General features: G+C 38.5%; 1 protein-coding gene across 1 annotated transcript in view; it reads right to left on the bottom strand.

The window, feature by feature from the left end:
* Positions 1 to 27,129, bottom strand: part of vopp1b (VOPP1 WW domain binding protein b) — a 43,312-nt gene extending 16,183 nt beyond the window's left edge. The window contains exons 1-2 of the mRNA XM_062991201.1: positions 26,873 to 27,129; positions 13,091 to 13,149 (exon numbers count right to left, since the gene is read on the bottom strand). Coding sequence (XP_062847271.1) covers positions 13,091 to 13,149; positions 26,873 to 26,926 — 113 coding nt within the window. The 5' untranslated portion in view covers positions 26,927 to 27,129. The remainder of the gene's footprint in view (positions 1 to 13,090; positions 13,150 to 26,872) is intronic.
* Positions 27,130 to 27,379: the final 250 nt, after the last annotated feature.

Genomic DNA, 27,379 nt, shown 5'->3' with positions numbered 1-27,379 from the left:
GTGAAGAGCTGTTTGTGTTTCATCAGAACTTTATATACAGTTTGTACAGTTTTTAAGATGTTTTCTTGACATAAGTAAAATAAAGAAAAATAATTTTATAATTGTGTCTGTTTTTCTATAAACATTTGTAATTGATATTTAAAATGTAATTAACGTGAAAACTAAGAAGAAATTAATATGTTTTTTTCCATTGAGCTCAAGATAAGTAAAATGATTGGGAAAAGCAGTTGGTATAATCAACTTGCCTTTTAGGTGTAATAACTTAATGTTTTAAGTTATGCTAACTCAAGTTTTCATTATACATTACTGAACTTTTTTAAGGCAACCGGTTTCCTCAAATTTTTTAAGCAGATTGAACTTATCCGGGCTTACAGTGTAACTACATTTGTAAATAAAATCTACTTTGATATTTATTTTCTAACAAAGCCCTTCAGTCTCAAGACAGAAACTTTAATGGTGTATCCCAGCCACCAAAACTCTAGATCTGGATTTATACACTTGTTTTTGTCATTTCCATCCCTCCTTTTTTCTCTTGTGGGTTTCTCAGATAAGATGGAATAACTATATGTGCTGGACCTAAGTTATGCCACTCCTTTACACATCTTGAGTCACATAAAACTTGACTCTTCTTTAATCCCTGGAGCCTGTTTATCTCCTGTCTCTAAACACCCAAGACTCATCCAACTCAGCCACCCCAGGCCCAGCCTACCATCTGATAGAGCCTTCAGGGAGCTACAGCAAAAGGAATGTTATCCTTTAAGAAATGCTATAGAAAAAAAAAACTGTACTAAATGTCCTCAAGTTCACTTTGCCACTATTTTAAACCATGCGGCTGTGCTCAAATTTGCCCCATTTTGACATTAACTACATCGTACACATTTTAAAAGATCAAAGTTGAGATCGAAGCAGACTCTTTCAGTTCTTATACTGTTCTTTAGTTAAACAGCATTTGCTGTTTTAATGATATTTTTTTCCTAGACTGTGCAGCAGTCTAATATACTAGCTCACCACAACAGATAGTCTCAGGCCTAACTGTGTGCTCAGCAAACAAAACTTGCCATGTTTACACGTATGGCATAAGGGGGCGGCATTGTGGCTCAGTGGGTAGCACTGTCGCCTCACAGCAAGAAAGTCCTGGGTTTGCCCCTCCGGTTTCCTCCCACAGTCCAAAGACATGCACATGAGGTGAATTGGAGATACAAAATTGTGCACGACTGTGTTTGACATAAAACGTGAACTGATGTTGAGGCCTCAGGTTTTACTAATGGATGTTTTTTGACATATGTGTAACGTGTAATTACCGTCATGAATTTAACCGATGTGTGTAAAACATGACGTTAAAATCCTAATTTGTTTGTTTATTAGGATTATAACGTCATGTTTTACACTTTGGTTACATTCATGACAGGAACGATAGTTACTCATTACACAAGGTTTATCAGTTCACAAGGTTATATCGAACACAGTCATAGACAATTTTGTATCTCCAATTCACGTCTTTGGGCTGTGGGAGGAAACCGGCGCTCCCAGAGAAAACCCAGGCAAACACGGGGAGAACATGCAAACTCCACACAGAAAGGACCCAGACCGTCCCACCTGGGGATCGAACCCAGGACCTTCTTGCTGTGAGGCGACAGTGCTACCCACTTAGCCACCATGCCGCCCGAAATCCTAATAAATAAATAAATAAACATATGGCATAGAATGACACTCCATACATGGTTCTCTGTAAGAATCCACCAATAGTGTGTGTAAAATAAGTGACCATGTTTTTCATCCAGTATCATTGCCTAACCTAACTAAAGCTTTTTAAATAAATGGGCACACATTCAGACAGCCACAAAATCTTATGACAAATTCTCTGAAAAGACTGAAGGCTATTATAGCCACACTGTTGGGGGGGAAATTAATGCCATGGTTTTGGAATTCAATGTCCAACAAGATCATGGTCAGGTGTCCACAATGCCAGTAGATATCCCCCCCAAATGATATTGCCAACATTTGGGCTGCACAGTCATTATAGACTGCACACCTGTCGAGGAGGATTGGATATGGCCCCCCTCAGTCAGAGTAGTGGTCTGCAGCAGTAGAGGAGATACAACTGGGTTTTTTAATATGATATATTGGGAGAAAAGTGGGAAATGCATTAAAAAAGGCTGCATTATTCAATAAATATTATGTTTATATAGAGGATTGTTCATTTATTTTTACTAACTAATTAATCCTGGTCCACACCACCTAAAACACTTGAGTTCAGGGCAGGTACAAGTGTTGGACAAGGTGCCAATCTGTCGAAGGACCAGACTTACCCCTTTACTTACTAACGTTTACCAACCTGGGGGGCAATTTAGAGAAGCCAATACAACTTTTTTACATTTTAGGAGGTGGGAGGAAACCAAAGTACTTGGTGAACATCCAATATGCAAAACTCTTTAGAGAGTGACCAGAGGCCATGATCAAACTTAAATGATGACACCCTGAGCTGCTAATAAAACCCATGTTTACTCATGCACTTCAGCTTAAATATGAAAAAGCTATTTTTTAAAACTGTTTTACCTCGAGAGCAGCTAAAACACAACCATGACTCAATAATTGAAGCACACTACCAAAGGACAAAGAACACATTTCAAGTGAGGCATCAACAGAAGAATAATACTTGTGTGAGAATTGATCTTTCTGAAGAAGCTGATTCATACAGACTATTTATAGACTATTCACGTTCTGTATGAGTTAAAAACACATCCTTACTGTCTTACCATGTTGAAAGGAGAACTACCTTCCAAAAACAAATACACTTTTGCATCAAAAGTATGTCTCAAAACAAATGGGATCCATTAGTGAAACCTGACAACATTAGCATACTTAATGAGCCATAGAAAAGAAAATATAGTTTGTAAAATAAAATAAATTATTATAATTGGGGCTATTTTGCTGTTTTACAGGTTATTTATCAAGTCAAAGATATTTCCTGTAAATAGTGGACAAATTAACATACAAATAATATATTTATATGTTTGCTTAGTGTATAGCACACTGATTTTATTTCAGTTTATCAGTCTATATCAGATTCTTGTGAAGCTTATATGCTTATCCTTGAAATGACCTATCCATAAATAAACATAAAATTATAGCCTAACTGTAACTACAAACAGAAATCTGTTGAAAATTTAAAAATTATATTTTGGATTAGCAGGAGCAGCTAATCAAATTTAATCATTTATTAATGTTTCTGCTGCCTGTTTGACAGCACATGCACAGAGAAGGGATTAATGGAGATCAGTGTGTGACTCCCTATAAGTGACACTGATCCCTGTGTAAATCCGCCACATGCGGGTGAATAGAATCGTTTAGACTGCACACGTGTCGAAGAGGGTTAGATATGGCCCAGAGTAGGGTTCTGCAGCAGTAGAGGAGATACAACTGGGTTTTTGAATATGAGATATTGGGAGAAAAAGGGAAAAATGCCTTAAAAATGTTTAAAGGCTGCATTATTCAATAAATATTACGTTTATATAAAGCATTGTTCATTTATTTTCACTAACCACTCATTTTAGTCTGGGTGGCCACAATCTAAAACACTTGAGTTCAAGGCAGGTACAAATGCTGGACAAGGTGCCAATCTGTCGAAGGGCCAGACTTACCCCTTCACTTTCTAACGCTTACTAACCTGGGAGGCAGTTAAAATAAAAGCCAATAAACATTTTTTTGACATTTGTGGAGGTGGGTGGAAACCAAAGTACCTGGTGAGCATCTAATTTGCAAAACTCAAATGATGACACCCTGAACTGCTAATAAAACCCATGTTTACTCATGCACTTCAGCTTAAATATGAAAAAGCTATTTTTTTAAACTGTTTTACGTCGAGAGCAGCTAAAACACAACCATGACTCAATAATTGAAGCACACTACCAAAGGACAAAGAACACATTTCAAGTGAGGCATCAACAGAAGAATAACACTTTAGAGAAAATAGATCCAGAACATCACAGGTCTTCAGGTGTGAGAATTGATCTTTCTGAAGAAGCTGATTCATACAGACTATTTATAGACTATTCATGTTCTGTATGAGTTAAAAACACATCCTTACTGTCTTACCATGTTGAAAGGAGCACTGCCTTCCAAAAACAAACACACTTTTGCAACAAAAGTAGGTCTCAAAACAAATGGGATCCATTAGTAAAACCTGACAACATTAGCATACTTAATGGACCATAGAAAAGGAAAAGCTTGAGGGGTATGTAGCATTATTACTGTCATTAGGAAAGCAAGCAGAATGTGAAAACCATGGTATATTTTAGCCAGTTGGAGCTCAGTCAAAGCAACACAACCTAAACTAGATTCCAGACACAAGACTGCAGTGCAAACGAATCAAACTTGTGAGTTAGAATCCCAGCGCTGCCACTGACAGGCCAGGCGACTAAGCAGACAGTGATTGGCTCGTATGAGGGTGGAAATGCCAGAGGAGATTCCTTATAACTGCTGCACTTATGACCCCTGCTGGCTGATCGATGTGCCTGTACAAAGACGATGGATAATGGAGAACGAGACATGACTCTCCATGCTCAATAGGTGCAGGTATTTAAAGAAGCGTTCGGCTACTGCACATGTTGGAAGAAGCATGTGACAGTCACTTTTTGGTCAGGAGTGGAGGTCAGCAGCAGTAGAGAAAGCGAAATGCAATTGGGTTATTGAATATGACTAAACTGGGAGGGGAAAATTGGGAAGAATACATGAAAAAGCCATGCTGGAGTAATATTATTAAACTTTAAATATCCTTAAACTGTCATTTGTTTATCTTAGATACCAGAGTTTTCTCTCACTGTACAAACCCTATTTCCAAAAAAGTTGGGGTTATTTGTAAAATACAATAAAAACAAGAATCTGTGTTTTGTAAATTTTCTTGAATCTTTATTTAACTGACAGTAAACTGAAAGTAAAAAGAAAAGATTATCACTGTTTTTACTGATCAGCTTCATTGTACTTGAACACATTTGTATGTATTTTAAATTGAAAACATTTTAAAAAGTTGGGACAGAAAAAAAATAAATGGTGAAAAGTTAATAGAATATTGAATTATTCCACAAAAAGCAGGTGAATATGTAACATGACTGAATTATGATTGGGTATAAAAGAAGGACCCACCAAAGGCTCAGTCAGTGTAAGCAATGATGAGTCGTGGCTCACCACTTAGTGCCAAACATTTATAAGAGAATAGCTGATCAGCTCAAAAAGAATATTTCTCAAGGCAAAACTGCAAATAATTTAGGTCTTTCACCATGTACCATACATATTGTAAAAAAAAAAATAATAATAATGGAATCCAATAAAATCGTAGCCTGTGCAGAACTGGGGTTAGTCTTTGAAGTAAAGATGGGTCCACTTTTTGCCAAACTTTATGAGAAAATTAATTAGTTCAAAAAGAAGATTTCTCAGTGCAAGACACTAAACACACTACAACAGTGGAACTCTGTAGAAACAGAGTGTGTGTGTGTGTGGTCTGTCTCCTTTCGAAAATGTATGGCACACCATGAAGCGGATACAGACAATGGCAACCAGAAACTGTTAAGTAGCTAAAGTAGCAACTGGGGTGTGTTCGAAAACCTAGTGAGCTCTCTACATAAACAGAATTTTACGCCATCCTATGCGCGCTCCCGAGAAATAGGCTGTTCGAATTCTTAGGTGCCTTAAAATGCTGCCTACTAAGTCACCTTAAATCTGAACGCTACAGTGGGGCCAAAAAGTATTAAGTCAACCACTGATTGTGCAAGTTCTCCTACTTAGAAAGATGAGAGAGGTCTGTAATTTTCATCATAGGTACACTTCAACTATGAGAGACAAAATGAGAAAAAAAAATCCAGGAAATCACATTGTAGGATTTTTAAAGAATTATTATGGTGGAAAATAAGTATTTGGTCACCCACAAACAAGCAAGATTTCTGGCTCTCACAGACCTGTAACTTCTTCTTTAAGAAGCTCTTCTGTCCTCCACTTGTTACCTGTATTAATGGCACCTGTTTGACCTCGTTATCTGTATAAGGGCAGTGATAGCTCAGTGGTTAAGGTACTGGACTAGTAAACAGAAGGTTGTCGGTTCAAGCCCCGCCACCACCAAGTTGTCACTGTTGGGTCCCTGAGCAAGGCCCTTAACCCTCAATTGCTCATCGTGTTCAGCTCATTGTGTAAGTCGCTTTGGATAAAAGCGTCTGCTAAATGCTGAAAATGTAAATGTATAAAAGACACCTGTCCACAGCCTCAAACAGTCAGACTCCAAACTCAACCATGGCCAAGAAGAAAATGGCCAGGAAGAAAACACCAGGAAGAAAATTGTAGACCTGCACCAGGCTGGGAAGAGTGAATCTACAATAGGCAAGCAGGTTGGTGTGAATAAATCAACTGTGGGAGCAATTGTAAGAAAATGGAAGACATACAAGACCATTGATAATCTCCTTCGATCTGGGGCCCCACGCAACCAAAATGGAACTTTTTGGTAAAAACTCAACTCGTCGTGTTTGGAGGAAGAAGAATGCTGAGTTGCATCCCAAGAACACCATACCTACTGTGAAGCATGGTTGTGGAAACATCATGCTTTGGGGCTGTTTTTCTGCAAAGGGGACAGGACGACTGATCCGTGTTAAGGGAAGAATGAGATGAGGCCATGTATCGTGAGATTTTAAGCCAAAACCTCCTTCCATCAGTGAGAGCATTGAAGATGGAACGTGGCTGGGTCTTCCAGCATGACAATGATCCCAAACACACCGCTCGGGCAACGAAGGAGTGGCTCCGTAAAAAGCATTTCAAGGTCCTGGAGTGGCCTAGCCAGTCTCCAGACCTCAACCCCATATAAAATTTGTGGAGGAAGTTGCCCAGTGACAGCCCCAAAACATCACTGCTCTAGAGGAGATCTGCATGGAGGAATGGGCCAAAATACCAGCTACAGTGTGTGCAAACCTGGTGAAGACTTACAGGAAACGTTTGACCTCTGTCATTGCCAACAAAGGTTATGTTACAAAGTATTGAGTTGAACTTTTGTTATTGACCAAATACTTATTTTCCACCATAATTTACAAATAAATTCTTTAAAAATCCTACAATGTGAATTCCTGTATTTTTTTTCTCATTTTGTCTCTCATAGTTGAAGTGTACCTATGATGAGAATTACAGACCTCTCTCATCTTTCTAAGTAGGAGAACTTGCACAATCAGTGGCTGACTAAATACTTTTTGGGAGCATCCGATGCTGCCTTAGCAATGAAGGCAATCCCTGCATTCAGTGCGGCACAACTTTTCTTACAGAAAAATAAAAAATATGCCAGACGGTGCAGAGAAACGAACTGAGTTATTTTCAAACGTAAATAATTTATTATTGATTTAATTTGTATAAAGGTGCACAAGTATAATTTATTTGCAAATTCTTGCTTGTCAGCGAACTTAACCGTTTTCGGTACACGGAGAGAGATGTTAGTTAACATGCTAGCGCGTTGTGCCACCTCATCCCATTGGTTTGAATGGCATGAGGCTGACTGTGTTAGCTTAGTAAGCGAAAGCTGATGGAATCGCTGTCTAAGTAGTGCGTTTGAATAACCTGAGTTATTATTGTTAGTCAATGAGTTATTACAATCCTCTCTACTGAGGCAGCTGCCTATGTAGGCAGTAAGACAGCAAAATAGCTCACTAGGTTTTCAAACAGACCCTTGGTCTCCTTAGTTCCTAGACAATTAAGAAGTGTAATTAATACGAAAAGTGATGTAAAACAGTGGTTAACATTCATCACAATTTCCTGTAAGTGTGTTGCAGGCATCAAATTGCTTATGTATATTTACAAAGTCAGCACAATGTCACTAGTTTTAGGAATACCTATTCTAAAGTGATGAATGAGGCATTATATCTGAGATTGTCCTTTGCTAAAAATGCTACATTTGTCATCTTTGTAAATATGGCAGAGGCAAAAAATGTTTAAAAATAATACAGCTATTGTTCTTAGTTTGGGCTGATCCAAGTTTCAGTGAAGTGTTTTTGAAATGCTACAGTATACAATGACATCATAGAGAAATGTATGCATTTAACTTTGTGCCAAAGCCATTTCCTGTTATAGCCTGACAGTGTCTCTCTTTCCACTGTTTAACACTGTCTGACCTCAATCTAATCCACAAGATTAGGGATCAGCTAAATAGCTAACTCCAAGCCAAGCCGCATAACACCAGTGCTCTTGTAGCTGAATGGATAAAGTCATACAATCAAGCTCCATAATCTTGTTAAAACACTTTAGCAAAGAGGTTCAGTTGTTACAGAAGATTATAGGGAATCAACTTAATAATAATGCTTGATAGATGAGATGATTGTTGAGTGTTTACAAACCTTTGACCACTTTTAGACTACTCTCACCCCACATACATCCACCTTACATCCACACATGCCTGCAGACACGCCAAGTATTATAGTTCTAATCTTTATTTTTTTTAAACTTATTTTTATTTGTATTACTTATAGAAAAAGTAAATTAAGGTAGTGCTGGACTAGATGTACAAGCAGTCACTTGAGAGGATCAAGTGCTACCTATTACCCCAGCCACCAATAAATCATCCAGGGACTCATGCATCACCTCAAAGACAGCTTGCTGTTAGGGGTGAATGTCAGCATACGGATAGAGGAACTAAAAGAAAAATTATAGAAGAAGAGAAAAAGAAAAAGGTTGTTTCTGTAAGTTTTATAAGTATATGTCATATATGAAGCTACAATACACAGCACATCCTACCTTAGCGGTTGAATGTAACCCTAGAACATCCAGCGACAGGGCGAGGCTTCGTGTTATGTCTCAAAGATGAAAATTCTCATCCGTGAATTGACTTAATGACCACAGAACTGGTTGGTTGTTTTCCAAACTCAGTAACCAGAGTCGTGTTTTTAGCCACTTCAGACTTCGACATCTTGGGCATTTAGACCAGGGGTGGGCAATTAAATTTTCCAAGGGGCCACATAAGAAGCTCGGACTGTTGTGGAGGGCCGGACCAATAAGGTGAACTTAATTCTGCTCAATATTAATTTTATCTTTTTATTTACATTTACATTACATTTTCAGCATTTAGCAGATGCATTTATCCAAAGCGATTTACAATACAGTTACAGTATACAGTCTGAGCAATTAAGGGTTATGGGACTTGCTCAAGGGCCCAACAGCAGCAACCTGGCAGTGGTGGGGCTTAAACCAGCAACCTTCTGATTACTAGTCCAGTACCTTAACCACTAGGCTACAACTGTCCACTCTTTATGAAAAGCAGTGAATTGTACAGTTCTAATAAGCTGTTAATGTTTTGATGTTACATTTAGAAAATTAGAAGTAGGCAGAGTAAAAACATCAACATTATTTTACTATTTAAACAAACAAATGCAAAAACAAATGTGAACAAAATGTGCAGGTTTTTAAACTTTACACTATTTTGTTTTTAGTCGATTTAGAGCCTAAATTCTGATCCTTAACCAGTGTTACACCTGACTTTAGTAAATAAACAATTCAGAAGTTCGTGTCTTGTTAAAAACTCCACCGTCAATCACACTCAGTTCTGTTCGCATTACAGTGAAGCTGATACACTCGTGCACACACGCGCATACGCAAATCGAAACGTACGGATATTTAAACACAGCGCTCTCGTCAAAATCAATCCTGTTAAATTGCATGTTTGATGTACATTTATTTACATCAAATTTTTAATTGCCACGAACCTCATGCGGGCCGGGTGGGGCCGTACAATGCCCAGGTCTGATTAAGACTAACCGACTGCTAACTAAATTGCCGTAGGATTGCTAGGACCGCATCATAGTGCAGATTAACCAATAAACATGAGACACTTGAATGCTATGCAAAAATAAAAATGTTAATCACTAAACACATTTCTTACATTTAAAATTTCACAGCAAATTGCATATTACATGGGAAAAGCTCATTTCACGGTTCATGACATGATTTTCATGGCTGTGAATTAGGTAGGGCTTTAATTATAGGTGATACTTCAAGGTGTTGGTTTGATAAAAGAATTTGGTCTAAAAGGGGGGAGCACGGTGGAGCAGTGGGTTCTTTTCTGTGTGGAGTTTGCATGTTCTCTCTGTATCCATGGGTTTTCTCCAGGTGTTCTGGTTTTCTCCCACAAGTACAAAGATGTGCAGTCAGTCCAACTGAAGCTAGTAAAATTGTCCTAAGTGTAAGTGTGTGAATCTGTGTGTGTGTGTGTCCTGTCTGCCCTGTTATGGACAGGCGACCTTTCCGTGGTGTTTACTGCATTTCGGACAAAACATAAATGAAATATCTTGGGTCCTACTGTCTGTAATAAAATAAAACTCAATGTAAAGAAATGAAACACTACTTTTTTATTTTGCATTTACTGCATTTTATTTTCCATACTGTCCCAACTTTTTCATGATTTGGGTTGTAAATAAAAAATGTATGATGCACCATATGCTGCCATCTAGAACCGTCTCTTTAGGGGACATTACTGCCTGTTTCAGACCCCAGCAAAATCTTAGCTTTTTTCAAAACATGCTGCAGGCATCAAATTGAGAATAAATAAACAAAAAGCAACAGTTCAATTAGTTCATATGTTAAATCTTCTGTCGTACTATTTTTAGTATGAATATAGATGAAAAAAAGGATTTGTTTGTTTGTTTATTAGGATTATAACGTCATGTTTTACACTTTGGATACATTAATGACAGGAACGGTAGTTACTCATTACACAAGGTTCATCAGTTCACAAGGTTATATTGAACACAGTCATGGACAATTTAGTATCTTCAGTTCACCTCACTTGCATGTCTTTGGACTGTGGGAGGAAACCGGAGCACCCGGAGTAAACCCACGCCGACACGGGGAGAACATGCAAACTCTACACAGAAAGGACCCGGACTGCCCCACCTGGGGATCAAACCCAGGACCTTCTTGCTGTGAGGCAACAGTGATAACCACTTAGCCACCATGCCACAGAGCCCTTAAAAATGTTCCAGACTAAAGATGAAATGCAATACCAGGGATATACAATTTACATAATACTGTATATAACAAAATTGATAAGTAATATCATGAGTAAATAATCCTACTAACCCAGGCACAATTAGATTATGCACCTAGGCTACATGTTTTTTTTTTTGGTATTTCCCAGCAGGCCTCAGGAGCCACTCTGCTACATATTCTGCTTCTCCCATGTGTCTGGTTTTGTGAGTGTGTCCACCCCTAAATTGACTATTTTAATAAACTATCACACAAAACTGAACTCTTGAATATATTACAAAATGTAGTGTACTACCATCAGATTGTACAGTCTAATCTTAGTTTTCTGGAAAGGCAGATGGAGGTCTGGTTGGAGCTGAGCCAGCTCTGCCTCCTGCAGTCAGTGAGCTGTGGAGCTCTCTTATTACCTACTTTGATTCATTTTTATGCGAAAGTCTGTTCCAGTCCTAATGAACACCCTCTGACACTGAAGCTAGCAGTCAGTGACAATAGCCGACAGCCTTAAACAGAGGGGATCGGCACTGGTGATGAACAAAAGCTACTATCAGGTTTGCTGCCTGCTCCAGTAACAAGCAGACCATTAAGGCTGCTGAACCAGGGTATGGCAGCCTTTCCAGTAAAAATGTGAATATAAACGAAATATAACGAAAGGTATAAAATAAATACTGTATATTTATCAAATTTGGCTAAAGACAAAAATGTTTTTGTTAACATATAAAGAAATCTACCAAAACAAAAAAAACTAGGAACATTATTATTTAAGTTCTAAACCTGTGAAATGCTTTTATTAAGCTGTTTAGCTAGTTCATTATGTAAACATTATTCTTAATTTTTATTTTAAACGAAATAATGCAAAGAATTCCCTTCTCTTTTTTTTGTAGAAAATGACTAATGATCTGAAAGTTGCTGGTTCAAGCCCCACAGTTGGCAAGTTGCCACTGTTGGGCCTCTGAGTAAGGCCCTTAACACTCAACTGCTTGCATTATACAGTACCTTGTAACTCGATGTCCTCTAAACTCTAAATCTTTGAAACTCAATGCCCTTCATCAAGAAATGTGTACCCTTAAACTCAACATTTCCTTTGAGTCGCTTTGTTCAGCACTTGGCTTGAGCAGTGCAGTAAGACATCATCAAAGTGCGCATATGGGACGAAACTGCATTTGTGTGGAATAAGCGTCAGATTCATTCTGACTTATCTGTGTTTAGCTGTATTTTCCTCCTGTTTCACTTTTAAACTTGTGTTAGCGGTTGGGGGTTCTTAGAAATTGTAAGAATCAGCTTTTTATTTCAGTGTTTTTATATTATATTTGTGTTATTTTCAGTGTATAAGTGACAAAAACAACCCCATTATTTTACATAAGCCTAAAATATATGCAAGTCCACGGGACCATGGAACGCATTACCAGGTTTCCCTGTTACATCCTTATAGGAAAAATACTGTCAAACTCAGTGCCTTTTAAACTCAACGCCAGTCCCAAAACCAATTGGCGTTGAGTTTCAAGGTACCACTGTATTTAGATACAATTGTAAGTCATGTTGAACAAAAGTCTGCTAAAGAAAGGAATTCTAGTACATCTGATTGGCTTGTGACATATAAGCCAACAGCATGACAGGGCAACATTTGTCAAATAAAAAAAAAAAAAACGAACACACCACCTTAGCCTTGTATTTTTATAATTACATCTATAACCCAGGCACTCAGGTGGCAGAGCTGTCTATTATGTCAGCCTATAATGCCCTGAGCTTTTGCTAACGGCCAGCCAGGTGCCTACACAGACATGTTTGGCTATGTCCGAGGGGTAGAATGGCCAAAACCCAGCAATGAATTGGCACCCTGTCCGTGATGTACGCCTACCTTGAGACAGAAATTGGACCCACCAAGAACCTGACTAGAATAAAGTGGTAGTAAAAATTAATATGAAATGATATAAATAAATAAAAATGTTACAGTCTTATTTTTGGTTGCTGTATATGTCAAGAAGCTCATAACTTGTGAGAACCCATGATGCTCTATAGTGCCACTAATGGACAATACGACATTCGATACTTTCAAAAGATTCAGAGAACTGAGCTGAAACTGAGTCAGCATACTTACATGAAGTAGGTGGGAAGTCCTTCCTGAAAATACCAGCAGTACTTCTTCGCCTCTATACACTGCAATGAAAGAAGAAATAATTTAGTCAAGATGCGAAACATAATGATGAGCAATTCTCTTCTTTCATAAGCATTTCACTGCTAAAATAGAAACAGCATCTTGGCCTCACATATATTACACAAGTTAGAATCTTAACAAATTGAAACTCCAAACACCCACACAAGCACATTTGGGTTTAGTGTTGAACTGCAGCCAATGTGCTATTTTGTCCTCATTTTTTTCCTCTTTACTCATTTAAAAACTGAGCATTTGCAGTAGAGGCCACGTCTGTAAAGACGGACCATTTATCATAATGCATGATTCTAAGAAGCACTTGAAAGAATCTCACCTGGCACTAGACCTCAGATCGCCTGGAAGAAAAAACCTTTAATGGGGCGAGCAGTTTAGCAAGCAGCTTACAGAAACCATGACGGCAAGACAAACCCTCAGTATAAGTAAAAGAAATGAGCAGTTAGTAAGAACAGGAGTAGTACAGACTAGCATTTGGATTCATTTATTTCTAAACCTTGTTATTTTCTGTGCTTATTTATTTATTTATGAACATATTTATTATATATTGTTCACAGTAAATGCAGTGCCTGCACTAATGGCTGTATTCCTTGACGTACGATTTCTTATTAATGATGTCTTATTTTGTTTTGTTGTACATTTGGTAAAACAAGATGTACAAAATGTTTCTGACTTTGTAACTGGGTGACAGTGGTGTCAACCGCTTGCACGCACACTCACGTGTCTGAGCAAAAGTATTCACACACACACTAAATACACGCTTGTACACACACAATCACCAGTCTGAGCGAAAGTATTTACACTTCTCCCCCACATATATACTTGTACACACCCTGGCAACCACCTAGAGTACTGTAGCAACCACCCACCACCCTAGCAACCACCTAGCTACAGATTGGTAACCTCAGTACATCTTGGCAACCACCTAACAACACATTAGGAAATACTTATTTCTTGGAAGCAGCTATTAAAGTAAGATTAATTGACTACTGTCAGAGGCTTTCCTACCTGGCCTGAACCACTTATCTTTTTCCTACATTGAAGAACATTTTGTAGTAAGTGTACACCGATCAGCCATAACATTAAAACCACCTCCTTGTTTCTACACTCACTGTCCATTTTATCAGCTCCACTTACCATATAGAAGCACTTTGTAGTTCAGAGCAGAGCAGGTATTATTTAGGTGGTGGATCATTCTCAGCACTGCAGTGACAATGACATGGTGGTGGTGTGTTAGTGTGTGTTGTGCTGATATGAGTGGATCAGACACAGAAGCTGCTGGAGCTAAATACCGTGTCCACTCACTGTCCACTCTATTAGACACTCCTACCTAGTTGGTCCACCTTGTAGATGTAAAGTCAGAGACGATCGCTCATCTATTGCTGCTGTTTGATTTGGTCATCTTCTGGACCTTCATCAGTAGACACAGGACGCTGCCCACGAGGCGCTGTTGGCTGGATATTTTTGGTTGGTAGACTATTCTCAGTCCAGCAGTGACAGTGAGGTGTTTAAAAACTCCATCAGTGCTGCTGTGTCTGATCCACTCATACCAGCACAACACACACTAACACACCACCACCATGTCACGTGTCACAGCAGTGCTGAGAATGATCCATCATCTAAATAATACCTGATCTGTGGTGGTCCTGTGAGAGTCCTGACCATTGAGGAACAGGGTGAAAGGAGGCTAACAAACCATGCAGAGAAACAGATGGACTACAGTCAGTAATTGTAGAACTACAAAGTGCTTCTATATGGTAAGTGGAGCTGATAAAATGGACAGTGAGTGTTGCAACCAGGAGGTGGTTTTAATGTTATGGCCGATCAGTGTGTATTAGAGTATCCTGCCCCATTTCCTGTCAGGGTACCCTACAGTACATTAGGTTATGCATCCAAATCCAAAACTATCCATGCCATACCTAATGTAGAATTGTCCATTTTCAATTCCACATGTGTACCCATGAAAGTAGGAGCGGTTTGCTTTAGATGAGGCTGTGACGGCATTTGAGGGGAGATATTATAGACAGCAGCAGCAGCAGAAACAGCTGCAGTTTGTCCTACTGCAGCTATTGTGGCCTTGTTAAAGCATTTTATAGAACCCCATGTTCTACATTCACTTTATTCATTGGCAGCAGTTGTGGTTAAGGTACTGGACTAATGAGCAGAGGGTTTCTGTTTTAAACCCCACCAACACCAAGTTGCCCTTAACCCTCAATTAGTCATATTGTATTTGGTCACAACTGTTAAGTTGCTTCAAATAAAAGCATCTGCTAAATAAAGTAAATTAAAAGAAAATGTTAATGATTAATGAGTTAACCCATAACCAGCAAAAAGCTATTGTTTGATTAAAGCTGCCAATTAAAAATAAAGTTACTTCTTTATTTACTTTGTTAGTTCTATAGAGAAGTAAATGAAGTTACTTCTTTATTTACTTTGTTAGTTCTATAAACTATTCCTTGGAATTAATAAAGATCCTTTCTTTCATACATGCATCAATCTAGGCCTGAAAGTACTGTGTTGTTATTTTGGAAAATTACTATGTATATAAAAAAAAGTGTTTTTATCTATAAATTGCGTTTTGTGCATCTAAGTCTGACAACTTTGGCAGGTTCTGCTAATTTAAAAAGACGTGTGCGAGTTCACACAGTATAATAAAGACAATTTCTTGTAGGAGAATCATTATAGTAATGACAAATACAAGTTTAAATATTTCATATTCAGGATTAACTGTGTGATATAAGTTTAATTATTTTAAATCCAGGGTTAACTGTGTGATATTTAGTTAGCTTATTTAAAATACTTTGGTCATACATTCTTAATGAATCTATTAAAACCAAATATAAAACACTTTGTGGGAGTGGGAGGAAACCATAGCACCCAGGGGAAACCCACGCGGACACAGGGAGAACATGCAAACTCCACACAGAAAGGACCCGGACCATCCCACCTGGGGATCAAACCCAGGACCTTCTTGCTGTGAGGCGACAGTGCCACCCACTTAGCCACCGCGCCGTCCGAAACATTACATATCAGGCAGTGCACCATGCCAAAACTGCAATTATTTGCTTGTTTATTTAAACAATGATATTTGGACATTATTGGATAAATCCGATAATAGATAATGACTGACAATGCTCTAGTCTAATACACTGCAATTAGAGTTGCAGTGTTGGCCCAGAATGATGTGAAACACATCTCTCCCAATTCCTGTCAATTAGGGGCCAGACTATTTTAGATTCGGCTAAAATTTCCGAACTGAAGTCCAAACCATTATTACTGGGGTAAACAGACAGATGACAGTACTCACAACAATGAGGATTCTGTTGGCATATTAGGCTCAGGAAGAAAAGACAGCAACAGTCACTAACAGCAGAAATGTTCTGGCAGAAAACAGAGATGAAGGTCTGTCAGTGAGGCTACTGTGTGCCTAGAGGAAACTAAGCAACACTAAACTCAACGTCACGACCAGGAAAGGGATGATTGCCAAGCATACTAATAGTCCTCTGCTTTCATCTGGTGAACCAAAGAGCCACTAAGTCTTGCAAATGCCCAAATTGCATCCTGTCTTTGATACTTTGTGCACTTTGTATCTGCAGTAACAATAGTGACTGACTGATAAATCCTAATCCTGTGACTTCTTTTTAGGATTGCTTAGTATTTGCCAGTTAAAATAAATAAGTAAAAAAGAAAGCATATAAAAGAGAGTAAAGCCAGTGCACATGTAGGTTTATCAGTCCTCTGTCATTTTCTCATGAATTTGATAACAAACTGAAGATCCTCTGCCCATCTTTGCTTATCGAAGACTGACTTGACATCACATGTTTAAAATCACATAATTATTTAGTTTTTTTTTTACTTCATTACTAGGCCGAAATTACCCACATCCCAACTTTTTTAGAATGTGTTACAGGCCTGAAATGCAGGAATAAGTATTCATTAACAAATGTTAATCTGTGTAAATTTTAATTAACAAATATTATATTAATTTGACCAGACCAAACATATCATACTGTCTGCAATGAGATAAGAGTCTAAATAAATCTAGGAAACACCACTTTTTTTTCTGTTTTTTGCATTTTCCATACTCTTCCAGCTTTTTTCTGACTTGAGGTTATAATTTGTCAGTTCTATATCTGCTTCATTTTGCCATTTGTTCTTTTTATGCATTTACTAAGTCCATGGTTTGATGTCCATTTGTGGGTTTTTGTAATTAGCATACGGTGTGCCTGTTGTTCTCTTTCAGGGTCATAAAATAAAAGCATTTTCATTACTGATGTCAGACTTTTGGCCCCACTGTAAAACATGATTTTATACATGACAAAATACCTGAGTTTAAAAAAACAGGGTATGGCACGGTGGCTTACTGTCACCTCACAGCAAGAATGTCTTGGGTTTAATTCCCAGGTGGAGTGGCACAGGTTGAATATAGATGATGTATAGATGCAATAAAAATGTTCAACCCCCAAACCAAAAAATAAGGATTTATAACTCGAAAGTTAGATTTATAACTCTAGCAGAGCTAGATGTGCAGAAATGCTTAGAAGTCTTTATCAGTTGAATGAAACAGCAAAGAAAATAAAAGTAGTATTTTAGAGTAGCAGAATATTTTAATAATACTCTCATGTCACAAATATTCAACCCTGTCATAATATTACTGATAATAATAATAATAATCTTCTGGGACACAGTTTTAAGGAGCGACAAATCAAAACAGGAACTGCTAAACTATATAGATCAGCAGTTTATCTGGTGCTAGAAGGGGAGGGCATATTACCATAAAAATCTGCACTATCCAGTATGTTTGCTGATTTCCCTATGATAGTGGCCTTGCTGATGCAAAATCACGATGTTATGTCTGTCCAGTTCCGTGATCTTTGGGATTTTAAATGGAATGATGTGTCTGAAAGTTTGTCTTGTACATTATTATATATATTTAAAATACAACCACAAAATACAGAAAAATTGTATGCAGTATGTTAAAGTGGCAAGTATTTACTGTGACCTCCCCTTACACTTAGCAATAGCAGGAACCTGGCTCTTGTAAACCTAAATGAAATGGAACCTTACCGTCATTGAAAGTACCTGTCACCCAACCCACCCCAGACATTAGCCATCTACGTCCATGCACAAGCTTTATTAGCCAACAGCACCGCTGAGATTCAAACCCTGGAGCCACTTGAGCAGCTAATAATCATAATAATAACAACAATAATAATAAGGAAAGTTTGAGGCAATGATCATTATAATCTTTGAAGCATCCTAAAGGCGTCCATGAAATGTGATGCCAGTAGGGGACCAAATATCTTAATAGCTTGTCTCTTTAAACACAAAAATATGGAAAATATTTTTTCATGGAACCAGATGCAGAGGGTTGTATGTACATGCAAAAATAAAAAAAAGCCTGTTCCTAAATTGTTTTCAAAAAGGTGGAAGCATACAATTCTGTATAATGTTGCATTCTGTAGCATAATAATTGAGTGTCATTAAAAGACCAAAGCCAAACGATTACAAACACCCCATACAATTATTCCTCCTTTAATAGACTTCACAATTGGCACTATGGTGGGTGGAACAGGCGATTTTTCCACATTTTGCATTTCAGCACTTAGCAGTCCTATTTGGTGAGCTTGTATAGCCTCCTGCTTTGCAACTGAGCTGTTGCTGCTTTTAACAACAGTTGACGATGGCAGCTCACGGTATAATGAGGCCGGACATACTGAGGCAAAGATGAAAAATGAAAATAAACCCCATTTGCAAGGTACTTCGCCAAGGTAAAACAATACTGTATCTAAAAATCCACAAGCAAAAAAATCAATGGGAAAATAAAGGTGGCCAAAATAACAGATAAAAAACGCAGTGAAGAAAGTGTAGAAAAGAGATAAGACAGGAATAAAAAAACTGTCACAACATGGCAAGCTGCTCAGACAAGCACCTGTGACAAGTTCTTGGTAAAAAATAAAGAAAGGAAACCCAAAACAAACCAGAGATGTCAATGTTTGAGCAGCACCCACCCCAACAACCGGCGCAGGCTCTTTCAAGAGTGGTTTCACTCGTGGGGCCTGCTCTGGAAAGGGCTGTCACGACAGAACAGCCTTGAATGAGCAGGCTAAACCAAAGACGATGTGATGGCCCATTGCAGAGGGGCCACAGTGAACATCAGTGAGCTCTTTAGTATGACATATTCTACTGCCAGTGTTTATCTACTGGGACTGAATGAAAGTCTACTTTTGCCCATACAGAATTTTTTTATTTTTACTAACCACTTGGTCCCGCTGCGTCTGCCAACACTCAAGCAATAGCAGTACAAAATCACATCTTACACTTAAACTAGGGGGCCATTTAAACAGGGGATTCCACTCTCAGCATGTTTTAAAGAGATAACAGAACACTGGAGTGCTCAAAGTAACACATCATTTATGAATAGAACTAAATGGAGATGACACTTTTTGTAAGGAAATAACACACAACAATGTGAAGCTGTGTCAGGAAGCCATGCATATTTTCTAATTCATTATCAAATAAATCAAAAGTTTTAAATTATCAATCAAAGAAAAGACAGTCAGGTATCTGAGCACATACTGCATAATAATTATTACACTGTTGGACAAGAGGAGCACACGCACAAAGTCTCTGAAAAAGCTATTTCATGGCTGACTAAACTAAACAATGGCTGTGTGATAGGTGCTGTACACAAACATGTGTGAAGGTCAAATAAGAAAACAGTAGGCTCTATCTTCAGCATGTTAGGGTTTAGTTCTTCAATGACATGTCTGCCCATGTGCCATATTCATGGCAGGAATGGTTGTGGAAGAAGTTTTATATGTCAAAGAAACATGTCACAGTTTTGCTATGTATGTATTTTATGTCTGTGACATTAGCTTTGTTATTGAATATGTTATTGATATTCCACTAGCACACCAGCACCGACATTCTGAACTCCTCGGTTCGAAACTCGGCATTGCCACCGATCGGCTGGGCGCCATCTAGCGGACATAATTGGCAGTGTCTGCAGAAGACACATTTCTGCTAGGGCGGGATGACCGGACTATGTGGGTGGGATGACCGGACTATGTGGGTGGGGTCTTCAAATGCTGTGTAAGGACCCTGATTAGCAGATAGAGAGGTGCCTGTGTAGAATGCATTGCTGAAAAACGGCTCTGCTAAGGGCTGTGTGCGGGTCGGAGGAGGCGTGAGCAGCAATATACCCACCTCCACTGCAATCAGGGATCCCCCAGCAGCTGAAGACAAACTGACTACACTAAATTGGGAGAAAATGCATAAATAAAATAGAAAAAAAAAATGCTTCTGCTTTTGTGTTGAATTTTTTTCCTTGTTGCCTTTCGCAGGTGACACATTCCAATGGTAGGTGTCTGGGTTTGGCATGTATGGCAGTTTGGGGCAGCCTCTAGCCTCATCAAAAATTTATGTGTCAGTCTGGTGTGCCCGATACAGTACCTAGAGATGGGCAAAATTCTCAAAATGGGTCATTTTTTCCAATGATGGGATTTGTTCATGTAGCTTGTTGGTCTGACATGTGTCCCACTCGGTATGTCATTTGTCCTTAATGTATAAGTTTATTATGGGTTTGACGATCTATAGTGCTATCTGATATTTTGTTTTTGCTCATTGTCCAGGAGCCCACAATGTCCTGGTATCCAGCATAATATGATGCCATAATTCAGTTTTTTGAGGGAGAACACTTGTATTTGTAAGATGCTTATGATTGTTCGATGACTGGTTTCCAATGACTCGACTGCCTTGGAGTGTGCATATAAGCGCTCTTGGTTGTACTGATTCTGTATATTCCTAGGCTAGAAGTAGTGCTTGAGCTTTTACTGTAAAGACTGAGCTTTGTTTTGGAAGGCTGCTGGCTGGCTTGTTTATTTGTCTTTAAACCATCTGTGTATATAAGAATACTGTAAGGCTATTTTCAGCCATCTACATTGAGTGACATTTAATTGGCTTCAGTGTCAAGGCTTTCGGCAGGGGGTGCTCTAAAAGCTCCCATTGTCAGTCGTATCCCTTGGTGGTGGATAGAATCAAGTGTCTGGGTGTTCAACTTCGTAGCTGATCCATAGATGATGCTTCTTAAGTCAGGTCTGGATCTTATTAGCATTCTAAATATCCTTAAGAGTAGTTGTTGGTCTGCTCCCCAATTGGTTCTTGCACTTTTATTACATCCAGGGTTTTAAGGCATCTTTTTTGTCATGTTTCATACGTGGAATGAAAGAGAATTTATCATCTAACTTGAGTCTCAAAACCTTGCTTCCTTTGTGACCTTAATGGGGTCCCTGTTCAGGAATAGGCTCTGGCTGTAAGGAGGAGTGCATGCATAGCATTTTTTTCTTTGATACTTTGAAAGTATTAAGGACTGTCCACCTGTAGGATGTATTTATGCTTAGTTATAATTGACGTTTCATGGTGCTCATCTTTTCCCTTTGTAGTCAATGCAAACGTCTACATAGAGGCTGCAAAAGGTGTATGGTAATATTATACATGTAACGCTATTTATCTTTCTTTTAAACAGTAACTGCTAGGGTCCTTTATTGTGGTACTCCTATTGAGTATGCATTTCTGATAGAGTGCTCTCGATTATTGACTTTCAAAAAGGCTGGTCTCTAGAAAGCTGGAGATAAAGGTTGGTAGTCTGGCTCTAAAGCCCATTTAATGTAAAGCTGTACTGTAAGTGTAATGTACTCCAAGTTATATCATATATACTTCTTCTACATTAAAAACACAGCTATGACATGTTCCTTCTTCATAAAGACATCTCTAATTAAAGTCTCTAGCCTAACTATGTTATCTGTTTTACTTTTTCCTTTCTGGGAATCTGCTCTGGATTTCTGGTAGTTAATTGTTCTTTCTAAGTACAACAGTAGTTGTTTGGGTTGCGGGCGGCACGGTGGCTAAGTGGGTAGCACTGTCGCCTCACAGCAAGAAGGTCCTGGGTTCGATCCCCAGGTGTGGCGGTCCGGGTCCTTTCGGTGTGGAGTTTGCATGTTCTCCCTGTGTCCGTGTGGGTTTCCTCCGGGTGCTCCGGTTTCCTCCCACAGTCCAAAGACATGCAAGTGAGGTGAATTGGAGACACTAAATTGTCCATGACTGTGTTCGATATAACCTTGTGTGAACTGATTAACCTTGTGTAATGAGTAACTACCGTTCCTGTCATGAATGTAACCAAAGTGTAAAAACATGACGTTAAAATCCTAATAAAAAGAAAAAAAAAAAGTTTGGGTTGCTATAGTCTTTTCCTGCCTTGGGTATTAAGAATATGGTCGCTTCTTTATGGGTTTTATCCTCCTGTTGCCAAGGTTTGGTTTTAAAATAATGAATAAGGAGGAGGGTCAGAATTGGTAGTGGATTTTGTCTGGTCCGACTGCTGAGTTGTGTGAATTTTTTTAGAGAGCTTTGGAGCTCTTCCATTAAGAAGACTCGGTTGTATGGTTCCAAATTATCAGTTTATTTAATTCCTGTTGCTGACTGTGTTGAGTACAATATATAATATACACGATCAGCCATAACATTAAAACCACCTCCTTGTTTCTACCCTCACTGTCAATTTTATCAGCTCCACTTACCATATAGGAGCACTTTGAAGTTCTACAATTACTGACTGTAGTCCATCTGTTTCTCTACATACTTTTTTAGCCTGCTTTCACCCTGTTCTTTAATGGTCAGGACCCCCACAGGACCACTACAGAGCAGGTATTATTTAGGTGTTGGATCATTCTCAGCACTGCAGTGACACTGACATGGTGGTGGTGTGTTAGTGTGTGTTGTGCTGGTATGAGTGAATCAGACAGCAGCGCTGCTGGAGTTTTTAAATACCGTGTCCACTCACTGTCCACTCTATCTACCTAGTTGGTCCACCTTGTAGATGTAAAGTCAGAGATGATCGCTCATCTTTTGCATGCTGTTTGAGTTGGTCATCTTCTAGACCTTCATCAGTGGTCACAGGACGCTGCCCATGGGCCACTGTTGGCTGGATATTTTTGGTTGGTGGACTATTCTTAGTCCAGCAGTGACAGTGAGGTGTTTAAAAACTCCAGCTATCCAGCTTATCCACTCATACCAGCACAACACACACTAACACACCACCACCATGCCAGTGTCACTGCAGTGCTGAGTAGAGATGGGACGATCGATCGGCTATGAATCGGTATCGGCCGATTTTTAATCAAAATATGCTATCGGCAATCGGCCGATATTTCCTAAAAGTAGCCGATCCGATCGTGTGATATATAAAGATCACGTTAAGTTAACAGCTCAGTGGATTGATCCAGACTTTGAGCTACAAAGCACCAACCATCACATCAAAATTCGTCAACAATCGTACAGAAACCACAGTGAAAGCTCTTCATGACCTAAAATAACATCATTAACGTTGTGCATCATACATACGATGCAATTTTGCTGATTGAAATATTTACTTTAAAAAGATAATTCAACCCGGTCACATCTGAGTCGATTCTATCAGCACGTTATATAAACTCCTGGTTCACTTTAGTAAATCGTGAGCGGTTCTTGCTTGTGATTTAGATGAGAACAGAAAACGTTACAGAGCCAATCAGAGGCAAAAGTTTATTCATTACCAAATTCGTTAGTTCAGGATCATCTGCTGAACTTTTAGGATCATCAGAAAACTTTTAGACGGAACGAGTCTGACTCGGTTACAGATTTGTGGTAATAGCAGTTTAATTAAGCTTTTTAATTAAGCTTTTTAATGTAAAAGAGTCACACAAACTGTTCTGAAGTATCTGGTGTTTATTTAAAACCACGACATTTAATTAATTACAGTAAACACGGAGAGATAACCGAGAAGAAGAACTTACGCATCGCATGAAAACGAATCGACTCATGAATCACTTAGCGACACTAAACAGATCATCTCTTAAAGGCACAAACACACACGTGCGCTGTTGCGTTTGTCTCCGGTTTATCTTCACTGTGAGGCTCTTTTTAAGTTTTTTTTTCAGACTGAACTGGATAACATTAAACCTGCGTGTGTATGTGTGTGGGCATACATCCCCCACGCAATGGGAATCGGCTATCGGCCGATCGCCCTGAAAGGAGATCGGAGATCGAAATCGGTGCCAAAAACCCTGATCGGTACATCTCTAGTGCTGAGAATGACCCACCACCCAAATAATACCTACTCTGTAGTGGTCCTGGGAGAGTCCTGACCATTAAAGAACAGCATGAAAAGGGGCTAACAAAGCATGCAGAGAAACAGATGGACTACACTCAGTAATTGTAGAACTACAAGGTGCTTCTGTAAGTGGAGCTGATAAAATGGACAGTGTGTGTAGAAACAAGGAGGTGGTCATAATGTTATGCCTGATGTATATGTATTCTCCAGACTCCAGACCTTTGTTAATGGTGTGTTTGCTATCAGTTTTGATACAAATTCTCTTCTACTTTGCTTTTTTGCTGCATTAATCACTCGTCTGGATAGTTTTTGGCTTATTATAAGTTTGTTTAAAGACTCTGTTGGGTGATTATTAAAGAATGTGTTTATTGCTTTTTGCATTCTTCATTTAACCTGGAGGTTTTAGGAACTCCTGTTTTGTCTGCTATTGATTTCAGGGTGTCTGTGAGCCAGTCACCCAGTTCTTAGGCCTGGTTTGGCTCTATACTCAGTCCTTCCTGGAAGGCATACCAATTGCCCCTTTTTAGATGCCATTGAATTCTTTGTTGTACTTCTGTTTTTTCTGGGGTTGTGACTATTGAGAAGGGATCAATTCCATACCGTCCATGAAAATTCGAGTAACATTCAGGTTTGCATAGGGTCAAATCTATTGCAAAGTATGTTCCATGACCAGGTGGGTGGTAAGTACTTGATTGATTTTTTTAACAGGCAGAGGTATGTTTATTTATGAAGTCTTTTATTATATTCCCTTTGCCATTTGTATGCTGACTGCTCTGCAATGGATTATGGCTACTAAAATCCCACCATGTGTATGTATGGGGGAGGTAGCTGGTCCAGAAGCTTTTCCAATTCCTTCAGAGTTAGAGTGGTATTGTGTGGGATATATATACAGAACAGCTAGTGATAGATTGTATTGGTGTTTGTTAGGTGTATTGCTGTTACTACATAGCCTTTGTTTTAATGCTTTTATCTTAAATAGCACAAGCTAATTTAAATACAAAACCTGAAAAGTGGAACACTTATCATGGTTATAAAAACAGCAAAATATGTAAAAAATCTATTTATCATAATCTTAAACTTTAGCTTCAGTTTGGACCACAACCTAGACAAATATGAATGAGTTGTTACAAAAATAAATAAAAACAATTGCCAGAATCACTATATGTAAACTATTGACTTCATATGAAATGAAAAGGTAAGCTCTGTGTACATGTGGCTATGTTATTTTCTTTCTTTAAAAAACAACAATAACATATAACAATAATAGCACTTTATAGCAATGGGTATACACTCCGGATTCTAGTAGATCAAGGATTCTCCTTCCATGCCCTTTCTATCTGCATCTGAAGCATTGCTATTCAAGAAATTGGATGAATAGTATTAACTGTAAGGAGTCATCTGCCTTTATTCCAGAAACATGAGTCATTGATCTGAAAGAGCATTAGTGTTCTGATTTTAGAAGCTACTTTATGTAACCAGCAACTCAGAGCAATAATACAACCTTATTTCCTATACTGTGATAAATACAATGACTGATGTTATAAAATGACATATGGCATGATAGAGGTTTTTGGACTCACCAAGCCCATACCAAACCCATCAAGCCTAAATATTCTCAAGATACTCACAAAGGTGTATCATAAAGGTAAATTACTGCTATATATGAATATATAATTGTGTTTAAATATTAACAACAATACCAATAATTGCCCCATTTGATAGCTATTGGGTTTCATTGCATACCATCTAGCTTTGTTAATTATTTTGCATAAAACTTGAGTAAAAAAAATCTCTTTAGTAAATTCCTGAATTAGCTGTCCCTGAGGCATTGAAGAGTTGTCAACAGACTGGCCACTTCTGGGTCAATTTACCACTGTCCCAAGTTTTCTCTTAGCATGGATACTCGCACTCACTGTGGTTCAGTGGAGTCCTAGAGCTTTAGCAATGGCTTTGTAATTGGATCCAGAGCGAAACTTTTTTCCAGCTCCGGGCATAACGTTTATGAAGAACGTAATGGTGACCGGCTGAAATCTGTTCAAGACCGGCTGTTCAAATATTTAGTACAACAAATATGCAATAACAGTAACAACCAGAAAGGTGAATTACTTTTCAAATCACTTGATTTCATCATATCCACGAGCCCTAGTCCAAAGTTCTTAGATGAATAAACACTTACATCCTAAAATAAGAAAATATGAACAGATAATATATGGCAAAATCATTTGGGTGAGTACTTTTTACAGAATTTTATCATGTAACAATGCTTTTAGCAAGTGTAAGGGTTCATTCTGATAAACAATAATAAAGTCAGAATAAAAACTAATATATATATATATACTGTATATATATATAATGCTTATTACACACTGCATTTTCAGGAGTTGTCATTAACAGTCAACTGTAACACTGAGGATATCCAATATGTAGCTACTATTTAGTGTTAACAGTCTTAATGTTGCATTTACAGCAAACAACGAGCCTGGTAACCAAATAATGAAATATTGAGATTACATGTTGAACCCCTGACTGCCATTGTTTACATATAGACATTCAAAGCGACTCACCTCTATGAAGAACCAGAGCGTCAGTAAAACCCGCACTCCCTGCTGCTTCTGCATCTTTACCGCTTTATTCTGGTACTAAAGTACAATATAATGTCACCACAAATCGCTCATATCAGGATTTTAATGGTTATCAGCGCTAACAGACACAAAATGTCACTCCATGCTGCTTCTACTTGAAACACAAAGCGCTATGGAGGCGCGGTAAGAATAGCTTGTATCCGTATAGTGCCTTCTGTCAATGCGACACACATACACACGTTACTAGAGTTTATGACCGCTACACAGATACAAACCGTACAGCACGAAGGACTACAATTTGAGAATTTTAGTGGTTATTTAGAATACAGAAGTACAGAGTACAGAAGAGCACTACGCAGTTTCCGCTGTTCACTCCGCCTGGTCTCATGTACACACATACACAGTGAACTGAAGTGCTAACAGCTCTCCAGACTGAATACTAGGCTTGCCTATTGTTTATTACAGGAATCAGTGTACTGTCTTGCTATC

The sequence above is a fragment of the Trichomycterus rosablanca genome, chromosome 3, assembly GCF_030014385.1.
Source record: "Trichomycterus rosablanca isolate fTriRos1 chromosome 3, fTriRos1.hap1, whole genome shotgun sequence".
Classification (NCBI taxonomy): Eukaryota; Metazoa; Chordata; class Actinopteri; order Siluriformes; family Trichomycteridae; genus Trichomycterus; species Trichomycterus rosablanca.
The sequence above is the reverse complement of the archived record's forward strand: the minus strand, read 5'-3'. Positions and strand labels throughout refer to the sequence as shown.